At 33.1% G+C, this 22,300-nt stretch overlaps 1 protein-coding gene and 1 pseudogene across 1 annotated transcript; both read right to left on the bottom strand.

The window, feature by feature from the left end:
• Nucleotides 1-231: 231 nt before the first annotated feature.
• Nucleotides 232-9,357, bottom strand: LOC116128826 (annotated as a pseudogene).
• A 6,885-nt stretch (nucleotides 9,358-16,242) lies between these two features.
• On the bottom strand, nucleotides 16,243-21,956 carry LOC116128856. Its single transcript, XM_031414628.1, has 6 exons — nucleotides 21,774-21,956; nucleotides 20,262-20,432; nucleotides 19,358-19,579; nucleotides 18,921-19,010; nucleotides 16,705-16,824; nucleotides 16,243-16,354 (listed from the first exon to the last, which is right to left on the bottom strand). Exons 1-6 carry the CDS (start codon nucleotides 21,954-21,956, stop codon nucleotides 16,310-16,312), a joined length of 831 nt encoding a protein of 276 aa, XP_031270488.1. The 3' UTR covers nucleotides 16,243-16,309.
• Between the last annotated feature and the right edge of the window lie 344 nt (nucleotides 21,957-22,300).

Raw genomic sequence — 22,300 nt, forward strand, 5'->3', positions numbered from 1 at the left:
GGGATATTTTTGTTAGATTTTAAACCTGTCAAACCATCGGTTCAACCGACGGTCCAACCGGTTGGACCGATTGAACCATGACCTGACCATTAGAGCAGTTTGCCCTCCGATCCAGTTTTTAAAACCATGATGTTAACAAGAATCAAGATGTAAAATGTAAATCAATAGTTGACAAATTCTTCAAATATTTTTCCCCTGGAAGGAACTAAATTAATCACTTCAAGAGAAAAATTAATATTGTAAAACATTGCCAATTATAAGCATTCTATACTAATACTGACATCCAACTTAGGAGTTTCTTATCTTAATGTTCACAATCATCCAATCCCACGTGCGTATTACTTCAATAAATCTGATACACATCCCTTGTTTTTTTTTTTTTTTTGTTTTTTTAAACACAATATTGCTCTAATTACATAACAATAACAATGATTCACTCTAACCTATAATTTTGGAAGAAAACAGACCAAGGGATTAAGAAACTTGTAAGGCTCTGACACGAGCAGTCAATTCTCGGACTTGGCTCCTCAAGCGTTCAGGATTGCAAAAGAAGTCAACAAAAACTCGCCTTTGAAGCCCAACCTCCTGAGAATGATGTTTAATAATCTGCAACAAATGAGTTTCAAAATGATGTTAAAGATACAATGTGGTCGCTGTGAAAAATGAGAAATCCAATGATGAAAGATTGAACTCATAAAATATTACCTCATTTTTCTTACAGTGCTCCAGTGTTACTTCCTCCACTGCAACAGATAGTTTTGCGTTGATCTTTGCCATTTCATCAAGCTCTTTCTATGGCTTTGGAAGTTTCAAGAGCACAATATGAATCACATTAGAACACATGATGAACACCAAAAAGGAGAAAAGCAGTGTAAACATTTATCAGGGCACTACATACATATAATAGACTACTAAATGGCCTCTAGAAATAAAAGTTCAAGGAAATGAAGTTCCTTTTAAATCCTTAAAATGCATTTAAATGAAATACCCATACCATTCTCACTGGACTACCCTTTCAGGATACCATCTCTTCAACACTGTAACCCCAATTGGACGAGTTGGTGAGGCAGCAAATGCCACAACCAAGAATCCAACAGATTGTGAGACTTGTAAAGGGATGAGACCAAGCATGTCTCTAACTCATTTCCAACAAAAGTCTGACTCACAGATTTCCTGATAGAACTAGTGCCAGTTCTAATTCTCTCATATGTCATAAAAAAGACATCTACACAACTAAAAATTATGACCGATCACAGAAAGCAGTATACAGGGAACAACATAGAAAAAGAGTATCAATAACTGCAGTAAAACTAGAATTTATAAGCGCTGGAAACACATTTAACAGCAAGAATGAATGTAAAACTTGATGAAGCCCTACCCGGGGTGTCAATATTGGTTGTGCAGTGTTCGAAGATGCAATAATAATTGCTGCAAACTTGAATAAGAGTGCACCTAACACAGACAGGAAAAAAACAATGAGATGTTAGCAGACATTAAAATATAACACGAATACATTATGCTCAAGTATGACATAGCATCTGTTTTTGAGCTATCAGAAGGATAGGTCAAAGTTATAAATGCTAAAAGAATTCAATCATGGCAAATAATCTCAAAATCCAGGTTCAGATTTCGGAGTTTGAACAACTAACACATTTGGCCGCTTTAATCCAAGAAGCATGAAGCCTTCATTATGAAGTGACAATATAAAATCTAAACAACAGTGACAGTAGGTACAGCACTCACAGCTCATTGATGCATCTATTTCTATCCCTGGAGAGAATTTTCAAGATCAGACTGAAGGGTCATTAAGTCTGAATGAAGAGCAGATATCTGCTGAACAATCCCAGGAGCAGATACATATGTTGACAGCCACACTTGAGCATCTATGAAAATAGTAATGTAAGAAAAAAACCAAAATTCCAATATTAATAGAAAATTTTAAAAAACTGCAATAACTGAAAAAACAAGCTATTTTAATGGAAAATTTTCATACTGAATGAATCTTAAAAGATCTCTAACACCATGCAGAAAGTGTCACGATCATCACTGCGCCTTGCCTTGTACATCAGAAGCACTTCAATCAGTGCCAGGCAACGACCTGTAACATCATTAGGATTTCAAAAAGAAAAAGGGATAAATCAACAAGGTTTCACAGCAATACAAAGGAATTAGCAGAAATCAAAACAATGGTATATAAATAAAGTGATATAATAGTGTGAAGGAAATGGATACATAAGCTAAGTAAGTCTGGCTTATGTACTGGCTTATGTAGGACAGAGGGAGTAGATTTGCCGGGGTTAGTTGGGAGCTAGAATAGGCTACAACACTGTATGATAAGAGAGCAAATTCCCAAAGTACAGACCAAATAGAACATCCAACAATAACATTTCCTTGTCCAACTAGTCCAACTTTGCTAACAATATAAGGGCATGTAGGACATTTGCTTCTGTGCGTGTAGGCTTGCAAATTTGCATTGGGTACATAATATCTTCCCCATAACCGCCTATACACAAAAAACAGATTTGAAGTAATGTACGAGGAAAACCTGTTGTGGTAGTCACAATTTATTGAAATTAGCATATAGCCAAATACCCATAAGAGGAACTGGTACTATTAATGCATGTTCATACTTTCAGAGGTAGGGCTTAGTTGAAAATTGCCAAGAGAAAAGTGCTCGGCTTGATGGGACATAAATGTACTAATATTCCCCTATGTACCAAAAAATAAACCAAGAGTCAAGAGAAGCAAACATGCACAAATTAAGAGTTTAGTACCACTCGGCCCCTGGTTGCTGATAGGTATCCCTGAAGCTCTGACTCAATAACTTTAAGCAGTGAATATGCTCCAAGCATGGTCTTCTTTTCCAGCAGACAGGCTATTTTTAGGAACTGATGCCTTGCAAGCTGATTGATCAGATGATTTATGAACTGCCAAAAGAAACTGAGAATTTAAATATCCTGGCACATTACTTGCACATAAATCAAAAGACTAGAACTGTATAACACTGTGAAAGTGCTAGCCAAGAAGATGATGATAGCTCTAGGTAATATGAAAACATTGCACTTCTCACTGACGAGAACCCAATCAGTATCAAGCTCCAGGCCAACTATAACTAGGTTCTTTTAGTCTTACCAAAATAGTGGCATACAAGCCATCAGTTCTCAGATTTCTATAACGAGATAAAAAGAAAACGAATGACTATATAAAGTAGTAAACTTACTGCTTTCTGTCTGTTAATATAGAATTCTTGGCGCATGACCTTCAAATCATAATCACCTAAAGTTCATAATTTAGAGCCATATTAACTGTAACAATCACTACCATAGAAATATAGAGACAGATATTTGCTCCATCATAATTCTAAAATAGTAGTGCTACCACACAGTACCTTGTAAAATGTATGTGTCTTGGAGTTGAGCCAGCTCCCAACAAAGATCCGGAATAGCCTGTAACAAGTGCAGAATTATTTTAATAAAAAAAAAAAAAAAAAAAAAATACAACTATAATTCAACCCGAAAAGAACAGATAAATTGACCATAAAGATATTCGATATCTAGTGACAATGTTTCTGATGCGCCATTAAAAACATGTTATCAAGCCAGTATATCAACATTCAATTTTTACTTTATTAATACAGTTTAAAAAAACAGTTACTAAACACATAGGATCACCAATGCTTTTCATCATTGCCTTTCATATCATACACCTAATAACCATAAAACTCAAATTCAGCCAACTTCTTTTTTCTTAAAGATTCCCTACTCTATCTCTTTGATCACACTCTTTAGCCTCTTTCTTTCAAGATTTCTTTTATACATGTTATTCCTCATTCAATATATTTAGAAACAAACCTAGCTACTGAGCTTCAAACCCATTGACTTTTCAAACAGTAAAATGTTGTTATTCTTCTTCAAAATCACAGTAATAAGAAAGGCAAATCTCCAGTGTCCATAAACCTAAAATTTAAATGTATCTGCCCAAGTAGTACAACAGGTATAAGGAACAAACTTAACACATAGCTCACACATTCTTATTTCAACTTATATAAGATAGCTGATGGAAGTGCCAACTAGGAATATATAGCAAAATGCATTCAGCTAAATTTATCCACACCATATTATGGTGGAAACTGGCCAGCTATTCAGTCGCTTAAGCACACAAATCTATCACTGAAAAATAGAACCTTTCAATATAAACTTGTACATACAAACCTCAGATAACAACTTCTCTTCTTTATGATAAAGATTCGAGAGTTCTCCCACCAGTTCAACGTGCTTTCTTCTGCAAATTTATAACCAACACAGAAATATAACATGTAACGGATAAAAGAAATAAAAGCTTTTTACACAATAAAGATAAATTAGAAGAATGGGAAAAAAAAAAAAAAGATTAAACAATTTAACAAGCATTTCAAAGAATGTAATCTTTCTTTTTTCCCAGCATTAACCATGTTTCACACCTATCCCCTACACTCAAAACATATACCTTGTATAATAAGGTTAATATGGAGCACAAAGACATGGAAGCTAATTATATATCTAAGATTTATTAGAAGATAAAAACTCCAGACGTCAAGGGAAATATTCTAGACATGTAACACTCTTACTTGAGCGAATGAAGATCAAGATGAATATGAGCTTCATCTGATGCTACTTGTGATTTCAGTGTCATGAGAACCGCTTGCTGCTTAGCATTCTCAACCTGGGCTTCTACCCACTGTCTTTCACTCGTTCCAAATCTGTCAAAATAATGAAACAACTATAAACCATAAGAAAATAAGCACTCAACAGGAACCCCACAAAGTAGCTGAAAATATCAAGAAATGTATCACGTCCACAACAACCAAAAAAAAAAAAAAAAACCCTTAGAACTGTTTTTCTCATTTTCTTAAAGATAGACTTGCACCTAATTATCAAAATCTAGGACCAAGAACGGAATACAATCAATACAAGAAAACCATATTGGTCAGCAGCCCATCTAGCCTCCTTCCTTTCAAAGTGCTAACTTGAATATTGTAACTAATAACCTTACAACTTTTTCTTGAATTTTACTTATTCATTTATTTTATATATATTTCTCAGTAGTTTCTATAGGGGCAACTTACAAAGAAGTTTCTCCACAAAAGTTAATCACAATAACAATTGTAACAGTTATTCTACCTCCAGGTTCTTTCACAAGAATATGGATGTAAAACAAGATTTCTTGTCAGGATCAGAAGTTAAAAAGTTTCTCCTAAAAAATTAAACCCTACTCTATATACCTTTATAGGATCATGCTTACACCATCAAATAATTGGTGGTGCGGCACTTTGTTAAAAAGAGGCGACAAGAAAAAGGTAAAATTACATACATGGAGCGAAGCCGTTGTAATTCAGATACACGTTGATGATGGGATTTTTCTAAATCTGCTACAATGGAAAAACAAGAAAAACAAATCAATTTTCTGCATGTGTAGTATGTACTAAAAAGGAAGGAAATGTAGTGATGAAAACAAATGATAGTCAATTAAGAATAAGTACAATAGCTTCACTAAAACACAAGTCAAACTTTTCAAACTTTTGTTAGTAATTTGGCCTATATTTTGTTTATCAGCAAGTATCCTAGCCATAAATGCACATCAATAATGCATAGAATCTATTACAATTCCTACATACCTATAGGTTAGCTTCAAGAACAGAAAAAAAGTTCATTAACTCATTATTATCAGGCTTTTAAACATAAAAAAGAAAAGAAAAAATTCTGAGCTGACAAACTATAAGGTTTCTATTACACCACATGAATAACCAAAGAATAAGTTGCCAAAAACAATAATTAAGTTAAACATGTTACTCCATTCATTATTTACATATATCATAGTGAGCTAAAAAGCAAACACATACATCTATACAAGCTTATTTGAAGCAATAGCGAACCATACCTCGTACTAATATATTTGAGACATCGTCAAGACTTACCCACGAACATTTTGATTTTCCTTCCTCGGCAACTAATCGAAATGGACCCTGCTTGCAATCATGTAGCAGACCATAAATCTTACAAAGATACAGTTTCCATGATAAGGAAAGATAATTCTAACAAGCATGATGGTATATGAAGAATATTCATGAAAACTAAAGGTTGCGTTTGTTTAGTTATTTGGAGTAGTATTTTTGAAATATTATTGTTAGGTAGAATTGAGTGGTTATTATGAGATAGGATTTAAAAATTAAAAATAGTTGAATAATTTAGGATAGCATTTTGAGAATAGGGAAACAAATATGCATTTTGATTTTGAATAGGAATAGGATAGGGAAACAAACGCATCCAAAAACTTTATTAACTACATATATTCTTTACTTATTCACCAAACTAGGAAATAAAAAAATAATAATTCATAAGCTATCAAAGGAAATATGCAGAAAAAGTACTATCAAGATCCCACTATCCTATGATAAGAAAAATACTCGGTTTATTAATCCTCTCAAAATAAAATATACTACCATTTCAGGGTCTGATAGTAAGTTCCAATCCATCAATATACAGGAAAAGAAAAGGGATCAATGTGTCCTGACTATGGCAAAGGACCATTAGGATACTTGCAGTGCAGCACATAAAGTGAAACTTAAAGTCCAAAAGTTGCCCGACTATTTTATAGAATCTAAGCAAATGAAACAACATGAAACAGAATTGCTCAGTCGAATCCCTCAGAACTGAATTTCAGCATGGACCAGCAGTTACAGAATCAGTTATAAGACCCAAACTTCTAAGAAAGCAGAGGTCAAAGAAAAGGTTCACAATGGCTGGAAAGCAGAAGAATGTATTTAGCATGGAAAAAAACTTTTACTAAATCAGTTGCTATAGATTACTATTTTATGCTGCCAAACATCTTTGTAAATCCATTTAAGCAATGACAATCTTTGGTGGGGTTGCAAACAGATAGGAAACACTTGTTCAACAAAAGCACGAGAAACAATTTGTTTTCCCAAACATGTAGGAGGTTAGGGCTTAAAATGAATGCACAACATTTTTTAAGCCATGATCCTTAAGCTAGGATAGGCTGAGCAAATTAAAAATAGAGGTGTTATCATACATAGCAAAGGAAAGCATCTCAATATCAGCTCTGTATATACCTACCGTGTCCAGTTGTTTAGAAAACCACTGATTTAGCTCCTTTATACAAGCTGAATCTCCAAGCAAGTATGGATGAAAGTCAGAATAAGCTAAGTAGATGCCATCCTCTGCACATATAAATAAAAATGAAAGCTCATCAAAAGAATAAAGGGCAAATTAGTTGAAAGATAGTACATAGTTTTACAGTTAAATATAGGTTAAGTACAAACATTAATCAATCACCGAAAGATGTAGATTGTAGAACATTCTAGCAAAAGGAGTCAACTCAAAGAATTAGGTCCAGTTGGAAGCTCCTATATTTAGGGACGCACTTTATTTTAAGATTCAAAAACCTCAATGAAAACACAACTTATGATATTGACTTTTAAACAAAGGATGCATGCCACTTTTAAATAATACTGACCGTAATTGGAAGTTTTGTCTTGAAAAATATATATAAGAAATAGATCACTCTTATAGATTTAGGTTGATCAGGCTCCGGCGCCTAAAACAATCCCCAATATGCAACTTAAGTTATTTATGTTAATCATCCTTACAGAAACGATACACTGCTTTTTTTTTTTTTTTCTAAGAATCAGCGTCAAAGTTTATGCCTTTTTATGATTTCATTACTAAAATTCTACAATAGCCAACAACTGAAAAAGTACAAGAATGAAAAGGATTATAATTACCATCCCCAGAATGATAATGAGCCAACTCTTGTGCGGTAGAAGCTATCCTTCCCAGAACTGCATTCATCTAAATTACAATAGATGTATTTGGTAGAAATTTCAAAATGTTCAAGCCGGAAAAAAATTGTTATATACATTTACCTATGGAAAGAAAATTATGCATCAAAACTAAGATACCAAGGTAGAAACTGACTTCCAACCACAGTGAAGAAAAGGAAACAGAAGAAAATTGGTTAAGCAGGAGAAAGAAAAAGAAGAAGAAATCGGGAAATAACTTCATATTCATACCAACATGCTACGCAAATACACAACAATAGTGCATAAGAATTGATAGTATGCAGTAAAGAGACCATGAATACTATAATAGGTGTATAAAGCATAATAGTAGCGCAAGCCAAATGAAGAGCATTAGCATTATGTTATAAGGCTAGTAAAATCAAAGAAATCTAAAAAAAATGACCAAACACTTTTCCATGTACTTCTTTAATGGGCACAAACTGTACATTTCATGTAGCTTATAATTACCTCAAATAACATTACAAAATTAAACGTATACAAATGATTTTTTTCCAAATGGATAGATAAACCATAGTCTAGTAATTTGCTTTCCAGCATTGTCAAAGAAATAAAAACCCTTTGACTTCAGGCTTGATAGATTTCAACAAATTAAGAAGCTACTTCCATTTTATGAACCTCAAAGTAAAAAAGCCTTTTCCTTCTCCATTACCTGTAAATTTCTAGCCGAAAGACTGTCATCTAAGGTTGTAAGGTGCCCATTGACAGTAGAGGTTGCGGCAACTCTTGCTCGTCTCCCCTGTATCAAAGCCGAAGAATGGAAGTGAGCATGTCGAACTGGGCTGCAGATGCCTAAGCTGTTTCTGCAACTCGGCAGCTCAGCTTTATATGCGGAGTCACTTCCCTAATCCATCAAAATCAGTAAGAATTCCATCTTCAACGAAATATCCGGGAAGGAATAACAACCTTCCTTTAACAAAACTAAAAACTAATTATTAAATAGAGTTCAATATCATTGATCCAACCTACTTTATATCTTTCAATCCTTTTCGGCCCCAAACACAGCCTCCTGGTTGTCTCTCCGGGAAGAAAAGGCTGAAAGCTATCATAAGCAAAATCCAGGTCTTCCCTGTTAATAATAATTTGAAAAAATAATCTTAATTTTGTTTTCTAGAAAAAAAAAAATACCAAGACAAAAAAAAATAAAAAATAAAAAATAAAAATATTACTTCCAGTAGCTTTCCTTCTTGCAGAAATTGATCACACCTAACACGTAAAAAATTAAAAAGAATAATAATAATTATAAAAAAGATAAAAATTAAGTTGCATTAAATATGGAATTGAAAATTAAAAGTTAAAGAAATAGTAGAAGGAAAAAGATTGTAACTGAGAGAGGTCGGGGAGGGAGAGAACGTTGGAAGGACGAAGAGAAGAGCAGATCCAATCGAGAATAGGTTGTGCGTCATCGTATTGAAAGGGCCACTCGAAACTGTCAGGGTCCAATGTATCTGCGCCTTCGAACCTAATTCACTCAACAATGCACACAGTCTACTCCCACTCATTTTTGCTTTGATCAGATCTTCATTTCATTTCAATTTCAATTTAGTTTTCGTTTTCGGGTTTTGGCGCCGGCCTGCAATTTCAGCATGGTCTTTATAGGAATCAATCTTTTCATTGTCTTTGTTATACGTGCTTGGCCTAATTGTACCTTTGTCAACACACTTGTCCTTACTTTTAGTTTAATTTACTCAAGAGTTAATGAAATTTATCCTTCAAGCTATGATAAAAATAATAAACTCGTCATGAGATTTAAGCGTTAGAATCAGAGATAGATAGATTGGTAATTTGATAATATTTACTAACTTTAAAATTTAATGTTTTGTTAACGATTCATTAATGATAAGGAGATTTTTGTTATTATAGAATTTTCAAAATGATTTTTTTATTATATTTACTCTATTAAGTAATTTTATTATTTCATTTTTGAATGCATTAATGTTTTTTAAGAAAAACAACAAATATCTCCCCACTCCAATATTGAAAGCCGCAAAAACAAAAAATTTATTTGAATACGAATTCATTTTCAATTGTAAAACACTATCTGAATATAAAAAAATAAATAAAAAAACAGATTAGTTATCATTTTTCATGAAAAATATAAAATATATGTTATTTTAAATTTTCCCTATAAGATTGTTTAGTATTAAACTCATTAGCTTTATAGACTTTCTAAATAAATGGATGAATTTAATTCTAAGTGAACTCACAGAGGGAGAGACAAAATAACCTTATGAAATATTACAATAAAATAGAGAATAAAATATTAAAAAAATTATATTTCAGGTTTGTTGTATTTTTAGTTTTTTTAGTTAACATGTGATATACTTTTGTTATTTAAAATATAAATTGTAAGTAAAATTGTATTACACATGTTTTTAACATAAAATAAAGAATTAAAACGAAAATTAACACATCTCAATCTCATCAACTTACAGTTTACTTGTACTCTTGTAAACACAGTCACCCTCAAGACTGTGTTTGGTTGGGGATAAAAGGAGATTACTGAGGTAATGTCATCTTATATTACTAATTACTACGCTTGGTTGTCAAGTAATATAAGATTCTGGTAATCTTCTAAAATCAATAGGGTGGGTTTGGATATATAATGTTTTATTATATAGGGATGGCTCAGATATTTCTTATCATCGTTGATAATTACTCTCGAGGAACCTGGGTCTACCTCATACAATCTAAAACACAGACACTCACTCACATCAGACATTTTTTGTCCATGGTCAAAACCCAATTTGATTTTTCGGTTCAACGAATTCGAACTGATAATGCTAGGGTATTTTTCAACACTCAAGTTGGTCATGTTTTCCTCTCTTGGTATTATCCATGAAAGCTCTTGTCCAATGTTTTTTAAATTTTAATTCCATTGCCTCTTTTGGTCCTACTAAAATTTCATTGTTTCTGTTTCAAGCAATAAATCTGAAATTTTTATAATTGATGTATACCAATGGACTATTATGATATATACACCAGAAAGTTTTAAAGTGGGAAGATAAAAGATTTTAAGAAAATAATGAAATTTTTGAGCTTATATATGTCAATCACTCTCTACCAAATAATGAGGACCCCTATGATTTGCTACAAAATAACTAATTAAATTTGCATAAGATAAACATAAATCAAGCATTAATAAGTACTATTTCACCTAACAAGCATGTCTAATGCAAAAGTTCTAAGAGACAAATTTGATTTTTACAAGCATCTGAAATTTAGTATTTCTTCTATTACTACTGTAATCCAAGCTAAAGAATCTCTAATTCTATCAATATTATTCTAATTCTTTTCATATTACTTTTTAAATTAATAACGTGACATGCACAATATTGGTGAAAAAACTTCAAATTGTCATAAAAAGGAAAATTTATTTTAAAAAAAAAAATATATAGTTCTACTCTTAGCATTTGTATTATCTAAAGTTAAATTTATTACTTTGCGAACAATATCATAATCTTCTAAAACTTCAACAATTTTATTATAAATTTGTTGACCACTATGATCGACATCCATTAATCTAAATTCTAATAAATATTTATTTAATTTACATTTGTTATCAAAATAATGACTAGTCACACAAATATAATCTTGTTTAGCTCTACCACTCCGAATATCGGCGGTTAGAGTCACATTAACATGACAACTATGTATTTTATTTCTTAATTCTAATTTCATTTTCACAAACAATTTTATTAAAACATTTCTAGTTGAATTTTTAGAATAAGTTTTAAATTCTAGAAAAAAAAAATTTTTAATAAACCTTTCAAAATATTAATCTTCAGCCATATTAGTAGGTTGATCAGTTGTAGCAATATATAAAGTTAATTGTCCCTACATACATCAAAATTATAGCACCAAGTATTACCCATACTAGTTATTTGAGTTTGATTGGTTTCTCTATTTCTATGATGATTTATATGTTTACTAGTATGCTTTTTTAAAGTACTAGTACCATTACTTGCATCACATTTATAAATATTTCCACAATTCTTGCATCTTGCTTTCTTCACTTGAACTCCATTTTCTATCTCGTAAAACTTTTCAAAATGCACCCAAACATTTGATTTGTGCTTGTCGTCGGTTCCGACTGCAATTGATGAACCTGCTTCTACTTCAGATAGAGTTGGACGAGGACGACGATTACAAGAATGACCTCTAGAACCACCAGGAGTTGTAGCAGCATGGGGAGAAAGGGGAGAATATTATGAGGTGTATCAAATTCTAAGAATGGAAAAGCGAGACTGTTTGAATCTACTGCATTTATGTTAGTGAATTCAGGGGGACTAGAATAATTTTCTTCATCATCGAAATTGATGGTGGGATGGAAACATCTATCCATTCTAGTTAAAAAAAAAAAAAAAATGGATATAAAAGAATTAAAGAAGGAGAATTGGAATTTGGAAATATGAATTGAAAATTGCAAAAACTAATAAAAATTAAAATGAGAGCAAATTGACAACAAAGAGATTGAGAGATTTTTATTGAGAAAATGAGAGAATTTTGGATGTGGGGAAATATGAGAAGTTTTGCCCTATTTATAGAGAAAAATGGGAAAAGAAAATGACCCAAAAGACCTCTCCAATTGCTATAAAACAGCTGTATTTGAAGGGTAAAATGGGTTTTTGCAAAAAAATAATAATTTAATTTTTAATTTTTTTCATCCAACCTGCGGGTCAACTCGGCAGGTTGACAACCGCCAACCCGGTGGGTTGGACTGGTTATTTAAAAAAAAAATGACCTGCCGAGTCACCGAGTTGGCCTATGAAGGCCCAGCCCGCTTGGGTTAAACCCGGGCCACCCTTAAGCTGGGCCGGCCTAGGTCGGTCCCAGGTTGAGGCAGGCCAAGCTAGGGTTGACCCGCCTAACCCGACCCATTTTTTCCACCTTTATCCACCACCATGTTCATAATTTATTCACATATATCATAAATCATTTCTCAGTCTCATCATGAACAACACATCATTTGAATGGTGATCAAGCATCAAAAGACAATAAGCCTAGAAATAAACACCCAAATCATGCAATTAGAACTAAAAGCAACTCAAATAATATAAATTGAACTATTGTATCAAAGATTACATCAAAACCCTAACTCAATAGTTTAGTTCATGCTCAAAATTGAAATAAAACAAGAGGAACATGGAGAATCTAGGTTCATTATTGAAAATAAACACAAAAGATGAAGAATCTTCTCTAGATCTTGTTCAATCTTGAATTCTCCTACCAACCTAAGGAGAAGGAAATTTCGTTGGAAACACCCGACAAAAAGAACACTCCACCGATCGAACAAAAATTGGAGGGTTTGGTCACCTGTGTTAGTAAGTAATCTATCTACGCAGCGGAAACAAAAAATATAATATAAGGATCGTTTACATGAGCCAAGATCAAGGGTATAATTTTACAATTTATATTAAAGTAAAATCTACATAAAAGGTTATTCATGAGTTTAGAACCATACGCACGTTTGGAGGCTCCACCACGTTTGTCTTTGAACGTTTTGCTACCAACCCAAGCGTAGGATCGAACCCACGTAGTTCACACGAAGACAATCACAAAAGAACCAAAGAGGGATTTGCTAGATCCTCTTTGGCTTTAAGATTAAGAAGAAAGGAAATCAAATTGAATTGATTTTAGGCAAAAAGTGTTTCTGCCGTGGGAGAGAATGAGAGGGGCTGCTGTGTGTGTTTTTATTTTAAAGAGAAAAATCAATTAACTTTCAATTAACACACACTTTTCTTTTATAGTAAATCAAGTTGCCCTATTTTCATATGGAATAGGCTTGAGCTCCAACCCAAACATTCCATCTTACCAAACAATCCCAATTTGATATTTTATTTTCCATCATTATCTCAATTAAAATCAATTAATATATATATTTAAATATATATTAACATTTAACAATAATGATAATATATTTAAATATGTGCAAACACATATTTAAACGTAATTTCACTTATTTAATTTTTCTAACAAATTAAATAAAGGCTACGACCTCAGCAAATTTAATTGCACTGTAAAATTACCAAAATACCCTTTCGCCTAAAAAGACGAAAACGCCATTCTCTCTTTTTGGCTCTTAAATTATCTTCTATGTATGTGACCCATAGGATCCACATCATACCGGCAGTGTATAGTATCGCTATTAACATCAATTAATCGTCTTACTAATACACAGACCAAGATTGACCCCTAACAAGGCATCATGGCCACCCGATAGATTTGGATTCAGCAAAATAGCTACCTATCAACGATATGGTTACCGTACAATTCGATCCTTTCATCATACGTTATCTCGACAAGACGAAGGTATAGAAATAGTGTCAACCTTCGGTTACTCTCTGCAATTTTTGCTTTCAAAGGTATCTTGCAAATTCATGAAATTTAACTGACAGTTTTCAAGTCTTCTTTAGTTTCCTTTAAATTGGGTTTTCTGAGGAGTCAAACTGTCATTGTTGGCATGGTTTTTAATACTTTTGTGTATTTTTTGTATGATTTATACTCAACTTTCAAGTTTTGCATTTAGGTTTGTTAATGTTGGGACTTGGGAGGCATGAGAGTTAAATTGCCAAACTTTATACCTTACAAGTTTTTACAAAATTTTAAGATAGACAAATTACCTAAAAAATAATTAGAGATAATAACTCGGATGACGGATATTACAAAGTTTGATTTAAAATTTCAATTACATTACATCACAATTGATGTTAAAATGAGGGAATTCTCACAAATAAAGGCATGATTCCATTATTTCACTTTATTTTGGGCAATTCACTTAATTTTCGTTGTTTTTACTTGTTAATTATTTATTTCAAATGCTTTAATTTATATATTCTTTTGTATTGATATTGTAGATGTCATCTATCAGTGAAAATACCAGTACTATTTGTGGGACTTCAAATGCCGCTCATACGTCGACACCAGTGACAAGTGGCAATGTGAATCCTACTTCTGAGAATGTCGTGTCTCCATTAGGAACACTACCACCAACACCACCACCACCTAGAACATCCAAATGTGTGAGTTCTACTACTATTAGTATTAGGAAGAACGCTTCTAATATGTGAGGCCATTTCACTAAAAATGATTGTGAGAATAGGGAGAAAATGACAGCTTCATGTAATTATTGTGGGGCTAGTCTTGGTTGTGCAAGTAATAGTGGTACTACTGTTCTACGTAATCACTTAAACCGGTGTTATAAATACCCTTTCAATTTAGTGAACAAGAGACCAAAAACCTTAGTTTTTCAAAAACACTCAGGTGACTTCTCTAGTGGTGTTGCACTTACTTTCACCTCCTTACCTCATTCACTTGTGACTTGGAAATTCAATCAAGGTATGATTAGACAGGCTATAGCTAAAATGTTAAGTATTGATGAGTTACTGTTTAGGCATGTGGAGCATGATGGGTTCCAATACATGATTACTGTAGCACAATTGAGGTTTCAAGTTCCTTCTTGTACTACTGTGGCTAGAGATTGTTTGAACATTTATATTGATGAGAGACAAAAGATGAAAAATTATTTTTACTAAGTACTCTCATAGTATTTGTCTCACCACTAACACATGAACATCTTGTCAAAACCTTAATTACAAGTGTCTTACAGCTCACTTTATTGATGATAATTGGAAAATGAATAAAAAAATTTTAAACTTTTGTCCAATTACTAACCATAAAGGTTTAATTATTGGAAAGTCAATTGAAATATGTTTGACTAATTGGGGTATTTCTAAGGTGTTCACCGTGACTGTTGATAATGCAAGTTCTAATGATGTTGAAATAACTTATCTTAAACATTGGTTAAAACGTTGAAATGGAAGTGTGTTGAATGATTCCTTTCTTCACATGAGATGTTGTGCACATTTATTGAGTCTAACTATTAAAGAGAGGTTAAAAGATATGGATGACTCAATATTTAGAATTCATTCTACAATGAGACATATAAGGTCTTCTCCAGCGAGATTGCATATGTTTAAAGAGTGTGTAGAGCAAGAAAAAATTGAAACAAGCAGTCTTCTAGTTCTTGATGTAGAAAAAAGTTAAACCACCACGTGGTAGTGCTTTTAAGGTTCCATAATTATTTTATTTTCAAATAAAAATAAAACAGGTCAGATGCAGTTTATATTCAACACAACAAAACTCAATTTTTAATTCAATTAATCAAAAAAACTAATTAAATGTGCGAGCTATGTTACAAAATCATAACATCATCAACTCTACGACAGTTTAAATTGAATTAAAAAAGAAGTATAGTGTCATTTGACAACACTACTTGTCCGGTAAGACACGCAAATTACAATCCATATTGATCCACTAATTAAGCATTGCAATTTAATAGGTTTCTGGGTTTGCAGGAGAATTTGACCTTAATATACAAAAATTTATAGTGAAAATACTCTTAAGATGCTTGTGACTCGATCTCACTAACAACATAACACAAAAACCTACAGTTTACTGCTTTTGCTTCTTTTGTGCTGGCCCGGACGAAGTCCCAGCCTGTATAAAAAAGTTATCCAGAAAAAACTCAGGTTTATAGTCATCCAGAATGTTTATAAATGGCTATTTAAGCAGATATATATAACATTTTTCTTTAATTCTCTAACTCAATTATAGTTCCACCTGTAACAAGGAAGTCCTATTCTAAACTCTAAAGAACAACAAGAAAACAAATTTTATGAACAACCTAAGTAGATTATGACCATTTCCAGTTTTCCATAATTAAAGAACATAAATATTCAGTTTTGTTTTCTTTTCCCACTGCTTACTTGGAAATTCCATAGCCAATACTTCTTTGATTCTCCAACATTTCCCCATGACTACAGTAATACAATTAAAAGCATGCTTACCAAGCTTGATAGTTGCTCACTAATGTAGGTCAATGATCTCAACATAGCTTCAAGTATGTCCTTGGTAAGCTGAAATTTAACCTCAATTTCTCCCGAAGAAGACATACTATAATCTTGCAGCTGCAAACAAGAACAAGAATACTAATGGAAAAATTGGACACCATATGATGTACTTCTAAAAAAGTCAATAATATGAAACAGTCAAGTTATAGATACCCTGATCTATTCCAACTAAAGGGAAAGACTGTACTCCCATCTAAGACTGAGAACAGAGATTAATAATGTGAGACGCGGGAGCCAAAGGTGATTAAAAAGAAATACTCACAACTTTAATAACAGAACGTTATCGTTATCCTACTTCAACTACAATTTACACAAGAACTGCTTTCTCTAACATGTACAACAATAGCAAGCAGAAAAACACTCCCTGCACAAGCCTCGGAAGTATTTTGGCATATTTTCACTAATCAAAACTATAAACACTCAAAGGGCCCCAAACCCATGAAACAGAGAAACCAATACTTCAGTGATTCTATGATGACATTGATTGTAGGAATATTATAAGCAATGCTTCTTGGACTGTAAAGCAGTCTATCATCATCACTTCACTTTGTTATCTGGATCGCTAGAGAACATGAAATTTTTAAGTGCAATGATACATAACTAACTATCAACTAAAAATCTCTCTGAGGCCCGGTAAGGAGAGGAAGAGGAGAGGGGGGGTGTGGTTCTCCAATATCATACTCTAACACTAATTGGCCGAAACAGTAAGGGAAGGGAAACAGATAGAATTTGGGAGAAAACCAATATCATACAGTAATCCAAAAATCCAAATGAGACTGTCCAAGCAATTTGCAAAACAGGAAACAAATATCTAATTCAAAATAACAAATAAGAAACCAAATTTGAACCTAAACCACATAAAGCTAGAATAAAATAATACCAAAAATAATAAAAACTAAACACTAGATCCTCTATCACCAACACAAGATCAATCAGTTAAAAGCAGGAGCAACCTAAGAAGGAAAATTTATATCTGTTAGGATCCCACATTGGAAGGGAAAAGGGTGGGCATGTGGGTTATAAGGGCTTGGACACCCTCCCTTGACAAGTCGGTTTTCCAAGGAGAATTCTACCCAAGCCCATGAAAGACCCATGGCCTAACCCAATTATTGAGTTATTGGAGTGGGTTCCTATCCATTGGTATCAGAGCATGATCCTGTACTTATGTGACAGCGCACGCGTAGCAGGCTGACTTGTGGCAGGCTGATCTTGGGCCTGAGCTGCTACCCCGAGAAAGGGCATGGAAGCCCGAGGGAAAGGGGATCCGCGTAGTCACCAAATGGATAAAGAGGCCGACGTGGACGTCGATTGCGGAAGCGTGGTGGAATGTTAGGATCCCACATTGGAAGGGAAAAGGATGGGCATGGGGTTATAAGGGCTTGGGCACCCTCCCTTAGCAAGCCGGTTTTCCAAGGAGAGTTCTACCCAAGCCCATGAAAGACCTATGACCCAGCTCAATTGTTGAGTTATTGGAGTTGGTTCCTATCAATATCATAGAACAAAGAAAAAAGAGGGTAGGAACCAATTGAAACGAAAACAAAAATTCTCACTGCCACATCAAAATTATGTACACAAATGTGATCTATTTTTTTTTTTTTTTTTTTTTTAATAAGAAACAGAAGAAAAGACCGTATATGTCAAGCACCTACCAAATTACTTAAATACTTCTCTTATCATATAGTTTTCCCAATGTAATTTCTTGAAGTAGAACAGGGTCAGGACTCTCATTATGCCATTTTTAATCAAAGTAGCCCTTACCGTTTTCTTTGTTTCCAAATCAGTTCACTTTTAAAAAGTCATCCAACTTTGATTTGGCCAACCTTAACCCCTCTCCCTCCACATCCTCTCCTCTTTTTACTGTATCCTACAAGTAATTAATCTATAATAAAAAGCATTTAGGCATGTTTAAGTCCTTCAATAACAGCTGAAGTTGCAAGAGAAGTCTCCATGTTTTTCCAATCATTTAAGATCTTCCAATTGAACTATAGATATGATCAACAACAAAGCTAGAATTTGCAACTTTGACAATGAAAGTTCTGTTTCTACAAGACAACCAATTTTTTTTTAAAAAGAAACATATGCAAAGAAGAAATCTACTCTTCTCTTTATGATTTTACTCAAATTTAAGGAAAAATAACTTCTCAATTACATACCTTAAGGCTAATTAAAGCTACTCTATTTCCCGGCACTGAGTTGCTTTTCTCCATGGTCCATGTCATCGATTTGAGGCAGGGTAGACTTCCCTGTAGATCAATAAAAGCTACATATATATATATATATATGAAAAGTCCCAAGCTATTTAAAATTCCCATATATGACATGGAGTGTGCTTCTTGCTTCATTGTGATCTTAAAACCCAAAAATATGAAATTAATGCTTTCCAAATCCTAACTCCTTAACAAATCTTTCATAAACTATTTATGAATGTATGTATGTGTTCGTGCATGAGGAAGGATTTATGGCCCCTTTTACACAAATTTTTACGACAATTATAGACCATTGACTTCATACACTTAGGATGGTTGAAGTATGTCAATGTTAAACCCATTGTATTCTATAAATATAGCAGACAATAAATTACTAACCATACCAGGTAGGTAGGAGAACCGGCATCATGTTGGAATTGCATGGGACCCAAAGGTGCTACACTGCTATCAGCAATGACTGGTGCTGAAACTCCAAGATCATTGTGATTGAAATTGGTGATAGTATCATCTAGATGAGGCCACAGTGGAGTTGACACAGTAGATGGGAAAGATGGTAGCAAACTTGCCTTGACATGATAGGAAACAGTGGATCTTGGCAACAAATTCTGATAAGAGGAGCATCAACAACATAGTAATGAAATAAAAAGTGCGCATAGGAAAAGGTGAAGAGCAAACAAACCAACAAACAAATTCACTTTTAGCATAGTAAGGAAATTAAAACAAAAAGGTAAAAGAAGTTTTATATTCATACAAAAAAAAAAAAAATGCAAATTGATTACTGATACAAGACTTCACTATTAGCATAAAAACAACAGCAAATAACAAATGAGTGCAAGGCAACGCAGACTCTATAAAACATGTAATACGTACAAGAAAATTTTAGCAGAAAATGCAGATAAGAAAAGACAAAGCAGCATTTAATAGTTACCATTCTCTCCTTAAATCTAGGGATGTAAAATTTTATGACATATTGTAAGAGTAAGTATACAAAGTGACAAATGATAATCCTATATAAATTAATGACCTATGAAGCTCAATGGTACAAGCACAAACTAAAACATTAGATACGCGAACAAATATTTCCAACCTTCATATATGATTGTATAACATAAAAGCACCATTCAACTGAGCCACGTGATCTGCTAAGACTAATAACTGTGGATAACTATCTTTTAACTATGTTCAATTTGCATCTTCAGCCTAACTTATCATCATCTTTATACTTCAATACAGAGCTTGGAAGTATTTACTTCCATTAAAATATTAAATAGGTTTGAGAGAGGGTACCGTTTCCCCGGAAATTTCCTCTTTCCACTGATTCTGATATTTCTCAAGTAACAATAAAAGAATGCTTTGCAAATCAAGTGATAGATCTGGTGGAAACAGCTTCAAAAGATCATCGCCAGTGAAATTCTCACGTACACATTTTCTGATAAGCGAACGAAGGCATGCCAAAACCTATTGTCAGGCTTTTATACATTATTTGCATGTTGAATAAGTAGGAAGATCATGCACTTCATGAAACCACTAGCACAAATTTTAAAATGCCTTTGGTAATGCTGTCAAACAGTGTTCTTTCAAGTAAAAGCTGTTTCGTTATAGAAAGATTGGGAGCACTTTTGCCACCATTAGGAGTAGTGACAAATAGTTAAAAGTACTTATGTTTTAATTTTGAAGTGTTTTGTTAAATCAACTTTCCGGATAAAAAAAAAAAAGATTGACATACTTTTTGAAGAAGTAACTGATAAATTTTTCTTTCAAAGCACTATATAGTATATAAGTACTTAAAGTATAAGTTGAAACAGCAATTCATAGGTGCTATTCTTGAAAGCGCTTCTACTCAAAATTACTAAACAAAAGCACTTTACAATGCATGGAAAAGAGAGAAATAGCTTAAGAAACCAATCAAGTGTTTCTCCAAAAAGCAAGCATTTCTAGGTGCTTAGCTTACTAAAAAAATGCTTTATCAAAAAGCACTTATAAGTGATTCTGTTATGTCTTTGTATCCCAAAAATTGCTTTCCTCTATCTCAGACAAACACAGTAAACTAGAAACCAAATCCCTTCTACCTAAATGAAAAACCCATTTTACTGTCTCAAAAGCACTACCAAATGCAACCTAATTTTTTTTACAAATTAAAATCAAAAGAACCATATAGAATATAAGCACTTAAAGTATTCAGTTGAAACAGCAATTCATAGGTGCTATTCTTGAAAGTGCTTCTACCCAATATTACTAAACATAAGCACGCTAGAACGCATGGAAAAGAGCAAAATAGCTTAAAAACCAATCAAATTTCTCCAAAAAGCAAGCATTTTTGGGTGCTTCTTTTTTTGGGTGCTTCTCTTACTTTAAAAAAGAAAAAAAAAAATGCTTTATAAAAAAGCACTTATCAAGTGATTCTCTTGTGCCTTCGTATCCCAAAAATTAGACACCAAATCCCTTTTACCCACATGAAGAACCCATTTTACTCCAAATGCAACCTAATTTTTTAAACAAATTAAAATCAAACACACGCACACACAAGGTTAAACAATGTTGTATTTATGATTTCAGCTTTAAAATATGAGATGTTTTGTTCAGCACTTAGAATTCGAAGCAAAAAGCTAATCTAAACTCATTTTACTCCCAAATGCACCAAACTTTTTTAACAAATTAAAATCAAACATAAGCACACACAAAGTTAAATGATACCGTATCTATGATTTGAGCTTTAAATATGAGAAGTTTTATTCCACACTTAACATTCCAAGAAAAAGCTAATTATGAAAAGGAAATGCAACAGAAGAAAATTATTACAGGATCGAGTTGGGCGGGAGTAGGGAGGTTGAGGAGAGCCTGAATGGTAGATTTCTCGGCTGACTGAAGACCTGTTTTTCTTGTTTTCCAAAGCGTAGTGAGTATGTGGTCAAGCGATTCCTCTGAGTTTATAGGTGATAGCTTGAGCAGTTGCAGGTACAATGTCTCTGTCTCTCCCTCCATTTCAAAGCCCTCTACTTTGTGTTTGAGTTTAGGGCCTCATGCTCAACCTAATCAAAACGGCCGCCTCAACTCAACCCAATTCTTTATTTAATTTATTTATAAAAATTCAAATAAGCCCATTTTTATACCCACATAATATTTGTTATACCCAGTTTAACAAATATTATTACAATTAATTACTAAACAACCTAGTTAATTAATTAGAGAGAAAATATATAGATTCAGTTTAACAGATTAATTCATACCTGGATATCAATCGTCTTGAATAAATATTTTTTCTTGTTTCGAGTGTACAATTTAAAAGTAAACAAGAGATTGAGAGAATTTATCACAACTGAAAATAT

This window comes from Pistacia vera, unplaced genomic scaffold, assembly GCF_008641045.1.
Source record: "Pistacia vera cultivar Batoury unplaced genomic scaffold, PisVer_v2 Contig204, whole genome shotgun sequence".
In the NCBI taxonomy this organism is placed as follows: domain Eukaryota; kingdom Viridiplantae; phylum Streptophyta; class Magnoliopsida; order Sapindales; family Anacardiaceae; genus Pistacia; species Pistacia vera.

Bases quoted from the DNA above. Each gene is read 5' to 3' on its own strand.
- LOC116128856 (XM_031414628.1), bottom strand. From the start codon at position 21,956: ATGGAGGGAGAGACAGAGACATTGTACCTGCAACTGCTCAAGCTATCA. The intron at 20,433-21,773 runs GTAATAATTTTC...GCCTGACAATAG, and splicing joins CTCCCGCCCAACTCGATCCT to GTTTTGGCATGCCTTCGTTC. The intron at 19,580-20,261 runs GTACCCTCTCTC...TCCTCTTATCAG, and splicing joins AGGAAATTTCCGGGGAAACG to AATTTGTTGCCAAGATCCAC.